The sequence below is a fragment of the Drosophila elegans genome, unplaced genomic scaffold, assembly GCF_018152505.1.
Source record: "Drosophila elegans isolate 14027-0461.03 unplaced genomic scaffold, ASM1815250v1 contig_183, whole genome shotgun sequence".
NCBI classification, from domain to species: Eukaryota; Metazoa; Arthropoda; class Insecta; order Diptera; family Drosophilidae; genus Drosophila; species Drosophila elegans.
This window is the reverse complement of record NW_024545550.1, coordinates 3,583,661-3,594,060: the sequence shown is the minus strand read 5'-3', so window position 1 is coordinate 3,594,060 and position 10,400 is coordinate 3,583,661. Positions and strand designations below refer to the sequence as shown.

Here is a 10,400-nt window from a genome sequence, read left to right as displayed (position 1 = left end):
TGTAAGGCGATTGAACAAGCAAATCTGCAAAAATTTTCCAAAGGGAACTCTTCTCCAATCTAATCGGCACATGTAAGCACTCTTATAGCCCATTATCAAAATGAAATAAACTATATACGATGTACTTCTATCAAACCACAAGCAAAAAACACAGTGTGATGTGTTTATTTGCAAAGTCTATTTATTTCAACGTTTGTCACTAGCTGGTGAAATAATAGTGGAGCCCCTTGAAATCGACACCATAAAAAAGTTCTTTTGGTTACGGACCATGTTATCTCAAACAAGTCAAATTGTATTTCTAAAAATTCGTGCACATTTAAAGACGTGGGAAATGATGAGGACACAGTCGTATATCAATTAAAAGCGAAAGTTTTTCTTTTTTTGCATGCTTAACATTTGGTTAATCAGTATTTCTATATCTCGCTTTTGGCTTTGTTTCTTTTCAAACCATTAATATTTAATGCGGCCCCAATACTTCATATCAGCAATGCATTTTTGTCTGGCATGATGCTTGTTATTTCTTTTATAGGTTTTCGAACTGATAAAGCTTTTTATAAAGTGAAAATCCTAAATAACAAATGTTATTTAATTCTTAAGCTATAAATACAACAATATTTTTACTCACTATTTGACATTTGTTTTAAATACGTTTATGGATTGGATAAGGTTAATTAGAAGGGGAAAAATGTTATCATACACTAAGGCTACTTATTTTTCTTTAACTTTGCCCTCGAAAAGTTGTCAAAAAGGAACAAGGTAAATTTGTAGGTTTTGAAAAGTATTGGGACAAGAATAGTTAACAATTAAATACTATTATAAGTCATGCAAAAACATCATTTTATATTATAACTTGGTTAGGTTTGTTCAAAACGAATCCCTAAATTTTGAGACCTTAATTTTACTTTAGAGATTCTTTAATAACTGAAAATGCAGTTTATATTAAAAAACAATTTTTTTTTCTGTTAGCTCATAACAATTTTTTTTTAAGATTCCGCCATCTGATACCATTATTTTGTAGTAATTTTTAAGAAAATCTTTAAAGATTAACAAACAGCTGAATTTAATTGAAATTACAAGAGTGCCTTTTTTTTGCCAGTGTACTTTAAAGATAACAAGTCATGACGCAGTCGCTCATATTTACTCTTACCTGCTCTTTCTTTCTCGCCCGTCTCTTTCATCTTGTGTTGACGTCGAAAAAACCAGAATCGTTTTAAAGAAATCTTGTGTTGACCAATAACGGGTAGTTGTGGGAAATGCCGGTTTTGTCTAATGATAAACCGCATTTGGGTTCAAGGAAGTTTCGAACATATGCGGTTCTTTGGTGGAAATACAGCGTTTTTAATTCCGCACATAAAACCAACTTTTATATTCTACGTGATACAATTTTATTTTGACCTTAAGCTCTTGTGCCCAGAAATCAGTTTCTCAACATCTACTAATTGTAATTTCTCGGTTAAAGCGGAAGAAATCAGGCCTTTATGGTTTCGCACATAATGTTTATTTTTTGCTACAGCAAAATGGTGTTATTAGGTTTTTAATGAGTAATGACTGTTTAAAGCTTCAACTACTTTTTGTACATTAAGAAAAACCATTTTTAAAAATATACTAAATCTGTACATTAAGAAAAACCATTTAATATACTTAATATAAAACATTCGTCTTTTACTGCCTAATCAATAAGCAACTCAAGAATAGGGTTGTCAATATTTAAAATACAATTTATTTAATTTTTTTAATGTATTTTTGTTAAATTGTTTTATACATTACATACATTATACGTATTGCGAATCTTAAACAACCTTGCAAAATGATACTATAGTGAAGATAAGATAATCATAAGCCCAAACCAAAACAAATAATAAAATCTTAACACAAGACATGATACAGGGCGTTAAGTAATAACAGCAATATCGACTTCAAATTTTATAAGTGAATAAATATAACAAGTGCATAAATAACTCAATGGTTCATAGATAATAAATATGTTTATTTACTAAATAAGTGTATACAATTATGATCATGTTTCTGCTAGGGATTTAACCTTTGGTCTTTATAGAGGTAGCTGCGCTTGTTTTAAAATATTAATAGCATCTAAAATTGATATGTTAAAAAATGATGCTTCATGTTGAATCAAAATTGTTGAAATAACAGAGTAAACTTTAGTTTTCCTAGTTTTTTATAGCTAGCTTCTTTTGAATTTCGCGGATTTAATGCTGTTATATATGTAGGTTCGCTTTAGTAAACAAGTCGAATGGCCTGTTGTCCGTGGAAAATGTCACTTCTAACAAGAACTTCATAGCTGCTTAGCCGGATCTCCTGACCACCGAACGGGATCTGTAGGCACCGGTTGTAGGACTCAATCACGCCGGGAGTCAAGCTGCCCAGGTAATGACCCCTTCCCACGTAAAGTGGTTCTCCGGACGGAGTTCTTCCGGCCACAACAGCTCCGGGTGGCACATTTCCGCCATAGGAGGGCACCCAATGGTACTTTCCCTTGCCCACCAACATCTGATACGACGGCTCGACAATCTCCCGCCCACCGTGGGCAATGTATGCACATCCCTGGCTGGGAATCGCCTTTCCCGGCACATGGACACCTCGGTAGTAGGCTCTGCACACCAGCAACTGGGCCATGTTGCTGTCGTGACCACCAATCACGGCATCGGGTGAGTAGTAGAATCCCGGCTCGGCGGATACCCACACATCGTAGTTGTTGCCATAGCCGTAGGCATCGTAGACCGACGGACCAGCACATTCGGCCGGAGTGTAGGATGAGCAGCCGGCTTCGTAGGGATTGTAGGTGGAGGCGGGCGTATAGGATGGTCCGGCGGGTACGGATACGGCGGATACCTCGGCGGCAACGAACGATGGGGCTGGAGACACGGAAACCTCGGCGGGGGTGAACGATGTTGGTGGTGGTGGCATCACCATTACACCTCCCACAGGCGGTGGCGGTGGGGGGCGTGGTATAACCATCACACCTCCAACCGGAGGCAATGGATCCGGCGTGGGTGTATAAGCCGGAGGTCTGTCAGCGATGGGAAATGGCATGGCAGCCAGATCTGGATAAGGATACGGTTTGGCTGGCAGTGGAGGAGCCATCGCTGGAGCTGGAGGTGGTGGTGGAGGCGGTGGGGTAAGTGGACACTTTTCCGGCTCCTCTAGAGGAGGTGGTGGGGGCAACTGCCAACCCGGCAACACTCTTCGCTCCTCCACAAGAATCTCATAGGAATCCAGGCGACGTTCGGCTCCACGAAAAGCGATGAACAGAGCCCGATGCACGGAGGAGATCTTGCCAATGATCAGGTGACCCTCGTAATGGCCACGACCAATGTACACCGGCTGATCCAGCGAAGTGCGTCCGCAGAGTACCGCGTTCTCGGGTATCACATGGTCGTAGCACTTGATCCACACCAGATTCTGACCGCACAGCACCTCGAAGATGTCCTTGGGCAGGGCTTCTCCACGCTGCGAAACGAATCCCAGCTGCTTGCTGGGCACCACCTTGCACACCAGCATGTCGCCGTCGTGCTCCGCCCTGCCCACATAAATCATGGCGCCGTCCTCATCGTTGCCGCCCACCACCGCCTCCTCGGGAAGAGACGAGTAGGCCGAGGATTGTACCCACTTGTAGGCTGAAAGGTAAAAAAGGGAATGATTAGTAAGGCAAGCAAATATTGTAAAGGATATATAACAATTCATAACTAACCAAGTGAAATAAAAATGTTATTAAATCAGACCTTATTGTATTACTTTATACTTTCATGACCGAAACCATAGCCAAAAAGATTTAAATATACTTGTATTACTAGCAGAAAGTAATTTTACCCCAAAATAAGACTATTTATTTAATATTGTTTTACCCATAAAGTTTTTCTCAAGATATTAAGACTTTAAATTACTATGATACCTATTTTTGTTAAATTACTCAGATATATTCAAAAAATCTTCCATGACAAAAATTATTGTATAAAAGTTTTAAATGTATATAACTTATAAAGTCTTTGTAAAGATCAGACTTCATGTTACTTTGATACCTTGTACAAATGCGTTCAATAAACTCTTTCGTGAAAAAAATCACAGTCAAAATGTTGTAAATGGAAAATAATTGTACACCAAAATAAGAAATAACATTTAAACTTGTTCTGCTTACAAAGATTTTGCAAACACATATACTAAGCAGTAAAACTTTAAAATTGTTTAGCTTAAAAGCGATGTTTTTAGCGTATAAAGTAAGCTTTGTGCCTCCTTTAAAGTTACCTAACTTTAAATAAATATAAGAAGGAAATGAATCTGGTTGCAAAATATCTTATCCTAGGTCATAAATTATCTGGCCATCCGATTAAGTATATAATATTATACACAATGAAATGGCAAACAAAAACGTATAGCTTAAGCAATCAAAATATACACATTTCTTGGGTGTTAGCAGTCGGTTTATTGTGTTTGATTTGCGATAACAGTTTGATCTGGGCTAAATGCATATGGTAATAATGGGGCTTCGGCAGGTTATTGCCTGCAGAGGACCTCGTACGAGTTGATGCGGATCTCCCGACCGCCGTACGGAATGTAGAGGCATCGCTGGCTGGCCGAGATCAGACCCGGGGTCAGGCTGCCCTGGTAGTGACCGCGTCCATAGTACAGGGGCTCTCCGTTGCGAGCACGTCCGGTGGAGACGGCATTGTGTGGAATATGATGTCCGGCATGGACCCAGACATATCCACAGCCGGTGAGCACTTCGTAGCTGGGCTTCTGGAACTCGTAGCCGCCGAAACAGACGTAAGCGGTGCCCTTGCTGGGCACCACCTTGGCGGGCAGCATCTCGCCCTCGTGCATCGCCCTGCCGGCGTAGATGGGCGTACGGTCGGAGTCGTGACCGGCGATCACTGCACCCGGCGGCGTGTAACTGGGCGAGGCGGCCACCCAATTGTCGTACTGCTGCTTGATAAGCACCTCGTACTGATTGATCCTGACCTCCTGGCCACCGAACGGAATGTACAGGCAGCCATGCGATGGATGAACTTTGCCCACGGTCAAGCTGCCGGCATGATGACCACGTCCCACGTAGAGTGGCTCCCCCGTACGGGTCGTTCCACTCCTAACCGCATTCGGCGGCACTCCGCCACTGGCACTGGGCACCCAGGCGAATCCCTGTCCCACCAGCACTTCGTAGTGGCTCTTCTGGTGCTCCGAACCGCCGTAAGCGACATAAGCGCAGCCCTTGCTCGGAATGACCTTGGCGGGGAGGTTCTCGCCCTCGTGAAAGGATCGACCCACGTAGATGGGCGTGCGATCCGAGTCGTGGCCACCGATCACCGCGTAAGGGGGCAGGGGGGCGTGGGGAGACGAGTGCACCCAGGTGTTTTCTGCAAGGAGAGAGGCGTTAAGGCGATAGGCTTGACACCACGCGATAAGATAACCTGCCTGTACACACAGAGAAAAAGCTGACACTTCTGTTACTCACTTGGCACTGATAATATTTTGAAGGTTATCTCAGATCATTGAAGTTAATTGTATACTCTATAAAGGCACATTTTCATAAATGTCTTTTAATTTTTAATTTTTTTTGCAACTATATTAAGGGAAAGCTAATAATTTTCCCTGATATCATCAAAGTAAATTTGTACTATTTTAGATAAAAGTAGTATGACTGAGATTAAATTAACAGATAAATTAAAGTGATTCATACTCTTCAGCTTTTTCTCTGTGTAGATATTTGGCTTGCTGTTCGATTTTTGGGGGTGGATGGTCTGGGTTGGGTATCAAGAGGGATTTGGGGGTTCACAGAGGCGTAGGGGTTTCACCCTGGGCTCACTGCACTCGTCCTACCAACGGTCACAACTGCTCCCGGCTGCACGGCGCCTGGAAGAGTGCAAAGAAAAGCGGAGAACCGTAGAAGTCACTCAATGCTCTTTGCAGGCGTTTTTAGGTGGTGATGGTACACAGAGAAAAAATAACAATGTCACCACAATTGGTCAGCAATTGGCTACTTTTTCACCCGTTCACTGGGTTTTATCTGCGACGCACCAATACCGTATTTCGTAAATAACTGAATAATGTTCTTATCAACTTTTTGTAGTTGTGAAATAATAAAAGTTCAAAGTTAAAAAAAAAAAGTTTTGGTAAATACGTGAGGGCAATGCAATATTTTACACTTTTTAAAATCTCCCAATGCATAACGAGCACATATTGGTTGATAAGATTCAAACTCAGATTAGCACTATTTTTGAAGGTGAATATTAAAATTCACAATATTTTTTGTTGCAAATTTCAGCTTACCCATTGTGTATAATTTGATGATAAGGGGTTATTCCTCGTAATAAATTGTGATATCTCAATTTTATATATTCTCGTTTATATCCCTTTAGTAGGTCCTCAAAACGTCTGATCAGACTGAGGTTTGCTCTTTCACTGAACCGTTGGCCAACAACAGACTGACGTTTAAAAACCGAACCAGACCGATTTGTCACCGACTCTTATCGGCGAGCTTTTATCTATCAGCTTGTATATGTATAGCAAAACAACTGCAATTGATATTGGTGCCTTTGATATATCGACTTTTCACTTCCAGTCTAGAAAGCTCCATTTCCAGAAAAGCGTTCCCTTTATCGATCGAAAATGAGTCATTGTCCCGAAAAAAGAGGTACTTTTTGGGGTATGGAAAGAGAAACATGCACACATTGTTACAGGTGATATTGTTTTTGGCACTTGACAGGTGGAACGCCAACAGAAAGAGCCCATAAACATTGTGACGCCTGCTAGAAACTCTGATGGTAAAAAATCCCCCGGTGAAATGCCGATAAGGCTAACCCAAAAAAATAACACTACGGAATATTCTAGGAAAGACACCTGAAAAAGGAGCATTCACATTTTGAAGGATAGTTTATTGCTTCCAATTAAAGCAGGAAATAAAATACAATGTAAAAGGATTTTGATAAGCTTTGTATAATTTAGAGAGGATTATAAGATACATACAACTAAAGTAAAAATAATTATCTGTAGAACAACAGATGTTAATTTGCTTCAAACAAACAAAATGGATATCAACTTGTCCCATAAAGATTGGTTTTGCTTGTGAGTTCAAAAACCTTTTTTTATGTTGATACAACTGATTCAGCTTGTTGAGTGTAATGAATAGGACTTGCTTTTGTTTAAGATTTCAATTGCAATTTATAAATAAGTCTGATTCATAGTGGCGCTTAAGATTGTAATATCAATAAAGTTCTTTTGAAATTGACTCATTTACAAACGAAAATGAGTCTCTTTTCCTTAAAACAGCTGCACATAGCAGTCACAAGACAGCTGAGGTAAATTTCTTACTTTTGTAACTAATAATCGAAATATGTAGAATACTTGTTGACATGCTGGCCCTTTTTCTATGTTCTAGAAGTAAATTCCTCAACTTAAAGTTGATCCATGGACAGCAAACATACGTGTACTTTTTTCCTTTTTTATGAACTTATTGATCAAGTTTATTTTTGAGTGCCGGCGATAAGATTCGTGGGCAATTGCTTAAAGATAAAACCGAACCGGCAATGTGTACACAAGAGCACACATGTATAAGATCGATTGAGTAATTGTCGTTTCCCTTCCTGCTCAGTATGAAATTTAAATTGTTTTGACCAGGGTAAATCAAAAAACAGACAATCAGACACAGCTGTCAGTTGGTCGCAATGAAGAAACCGCCAGTAAAATATAAGGATCCCTTTTGTTGAACATTCATAAATGTATATACATAGTTCGTATAGTCCAAGCCACTGTGACTAAGGTATCTTATCAAATTCGGTTAACATTGCCGACTGATAAGGCGACACACCAGCTTTTAAGGCGCAGACGTTTTGCAGTTGGAGACCAGTCGTTAAAGTCAGCCCAAACAGAACGGAGCCAGCGAGTATATATAACTACGATCCAGACCTAAATCAACACAACAGCAACATGGGAGGTGAGAAAAGTCGTGTAAAGTAGTTTGGTGACTAAGATTATTCCTGCTAATGGCACAGTGCCATAATTAGTTGTGACAAGTGGCCAAGTGTCATCGATAGTCCGCTCACCTGACAGCCGAAATCCCCTGGAGCTTTGGAAGCTTTCCATAGATCCGCCGATTTCACACCTGGTCAGATAACGAAATAGACAGAGTGGGTCTGATTATATATGAGTACAGTTGGGCCACACCAGTTAAAACTTATCGCCTCTGACCTTGCTCCAAATATTCCACTCGTTTTGCAGACTACACCTGGATTAGCACCAATGTCTACGAATCCCTGCCACCGGGTGCCATCCTGGGTGGTCATGACTCCGACCAGGATCCCATCTACGTGGGCCGTGCCTTCCACAACGGGGAGATGCTGCCCGCCAAAGTGGTGCCCGGCAAGCAGCAGGCCTATGTGCCCTGGGGCGGCCAGGAGATCAGCAAGCACGACTTCGAGGTCCTCGTCGGCGACCACTACTCCTGGATCCCGTCCAGCGGCGGATCCGTCCCGCCCCATGCCATCCGTGTCGGCCAGACCGGCGATGGTGAACCCCTGTATGTGGGACGTGGCTACTTCCAGGGCAGCCTAACGCCCGGCAAGATTCATCCCTCCCACCAGTGCCTTTACATCCCCTATGGAGGACAGGAGGTAGGTCCAACCTTAAGTTTATCTCACATAATTAGCTTTGTTTTTTTTTACAACAGTTTAATTATAGCCTTCACTTTACTTTACTCATTTTTATAACCTTATAAATTTCACTTTAGGCATGACATTTACTTTTTTCTTTTCCAAACAAGAAATTCACTGTCTTGTATTTTGATAATCCTTTCATAATTAATCTTGAGCGTAAACCTTTAGTTTACCTTACATAATAATTGCCTTTGTTTTTTTTTAACAAACAATTGACTTACCTAAATAAGCCGCAGTTTAATTATAACCTTCGTTTGCTTATTTTAAAATAACCTACTCTTTGAACCTTTCCTTTGTGTTTTCCAAACAAGAAATTCACTGACTTCTAATTTGATAATACTTTAAAAATTTATTTATTATTTATTATCAATTCTTTTTCTTTTTTTAGATTAGATTAAGATAGTCGATTGATTGTTTGATTAATGATTATATTCGCGACTCAGTAAATTGCCATTACTGAGCCTTTCATTATTTTTCTTTCTAAAAAAAGCAAATTACTTTTGGTTAATAATTATTATTAATAAAATCTTTAATTTTGCAGCACCGTCTGGAGGCCTATGAAGTTCTAGTTCAGCCAGAGACTTGGGTCGCCTCTCACGGACGCGGCATTGTGCCCGGAACAGTGGTTGGCGGACACGACTGCGATGGCGATCAGATCTATGTGGGCCGGGCCTACCACGAAGGCGATTTGCTGCCAGCTAAGGTAAGGAGACTTTAAGTTAAAAAGTTTTTTTTTGGCAAAAAAGGAAGTTTTAATTTTTGTTTTCCTTTTTCGAGAACAGTTCACTTTAAGACATTTTTTAATTCTCCCCTTTAATCCACAGGTGATTCCCAGCAAGGGCTGCGCTTATGTGCCCTACGGAGGCGGTGAGGTGGTCAAGCACGACTACGAGCTGCTGGCCGGATACGGATACGGATGGGTGCATGACAGCCATGGCAATGTGCCCGGAAACGCCGTGCTCTGTGGCAGAACTTCGGAAGGAGAGCCCCTCTTCATCGGTCGTGCCCACCACCACGGCAGTCTGACGCCCGGAAAGATCCACCAGTCGCATCACTGCCTCTACATTCCCTTCGGCGGCGAGGAGGTGCGTCTAGACCACTACGAGGTCCTGGTCAAGGGCTAAGCTGCTCTCCCGTTTCGTCTGCCAACCCCGCTAATTTATAATTCATCTTGTTTCATTAAAAATGCCTTCCCACTAAACCACACTCTGTCTCTCTTCTTTCAATGGGTGCCCTTTTATTTATCTTTGCAATACAATTACTTTAATGACTTTTTATTCCTAGTTTATTTACAAATACTCAAGAAAATATATGCTGACTAATTCCTGGAATTTTTTCTTGGCGCTTAAAGGTTAACAAAACTTATTATAAAAACTTAATTATAATTACAGTATTTGTCATATAACACCAAAGCAAATGGTATAATTTATGAGTCGACTTCTACTTTAATATGAAGATTGCCTTGGGGAAAGTAACATGCTATTTTAATTGTTTTTATAGTAGGATTATTTCAATTAACTTTTTAATTTAATAAATTAATTTTTAATTAAATGTTTACCATCTAATGGCTGGGTATAAACATTTTAGCATTGTTTAAAAAGCTTAAGCGAATTTTTATCAATTTTTATATTAAGGTTATGACACCACATTGTTGGCCTCATTCATTGTTCATTTTTTGTTTTGACTATATGATTTCACGAAGGTGAGAGCAAGACTATTTATGACGATTGCTATTTTAAG

The 10,400-nt window shown here is 40.5% G+C and overlaps 3 protein-coding genes across 4 annotated transcripts; 1 reads left to right on the top strand and 2 right to left on the bottom strand.

The window, feature by feature from the left end:
* Nucleotides 1-1,896: 1,896 nt before the first annotated feature.
* Nucleotides 1,897-6,394, bottom strand: LOC108145022 (proline-rich receptor-like protein kinase PERK13). The gene is made up of 2 exons (XM_017270195.2): nucleotides 6,280-6,394; nucleotides 1,897-3,635 (listed from the first exon to the last, which is right to left on the bottom strand). Exons 1-2 carry the CDS (start codon nucleotides 6,281-6,283, stop codon nucleotides 2,236-2,238), a joined length of 1,404 nt encoding a protein of 467 aa, XP_017125684.1. The 5' UTR covers nucleotides 6,284-6,394; the 3' UTR covers nucleotides 1,897-2,235.
* LOC108145023 lies at nucleotides 4,419-6,394 on the bottom strand. 2 transcript variants are annotated; one of them, XM_017270197.2, is made up of 3 exons: nucleotides 6,280-6,394; nucleotides 5,830-5,862; nucleotides 4,419-5,366 (listed from the first exon to the last, which is right to left on the bottom strand). In XM_017270197.2, exons 1-3 carry the CDS (start codon nucleotides 6,281-6,283, stop codon nucleotides 4,510-4,512), a joined length of 894 nt encoding a protein of 297 aa, XP_017125686.1. In that variant the 5' UTR covers nucleotides 6,284-6,394; the 3' UTR covers nucleotides 4,419-4,509. The 2 variants fall into 2 exon arrangements, with proteins under 2 accessions (XP_017125686.1, XP_017125687.1); XM_017270198.2 differs by lacking the exon at nucleotides 5,830-5,862.
* Nucleotides 6,395-7,807: 1,413 nt separating this feature from the next.
* On the top strand, nucleotides 7,808-9,861 carry LOC108145033. Its single transcript, XM_017270216.2, has 4 exons — nucleotides 7,808-7,942; nucleotides 8,227-8,618; nucleotides 9,202-9,363; nucleotides 9,485-9,861. The coding sequence occupies exons 1-4, from the start codon at nucleotides 7,936-7,938 to the stop codon at nucleotides 9,782-9,784; spliced, it is 861 nt and encodes a 286-aa protein (XP_017125705.1). The 5' UTR covers nucleotides 7,808-7,935; the 3' UTR covers nucleotides 9,785-9,861.
* Nucleotides 9,862-10,400: the final 539 nt, after the last annotated feature.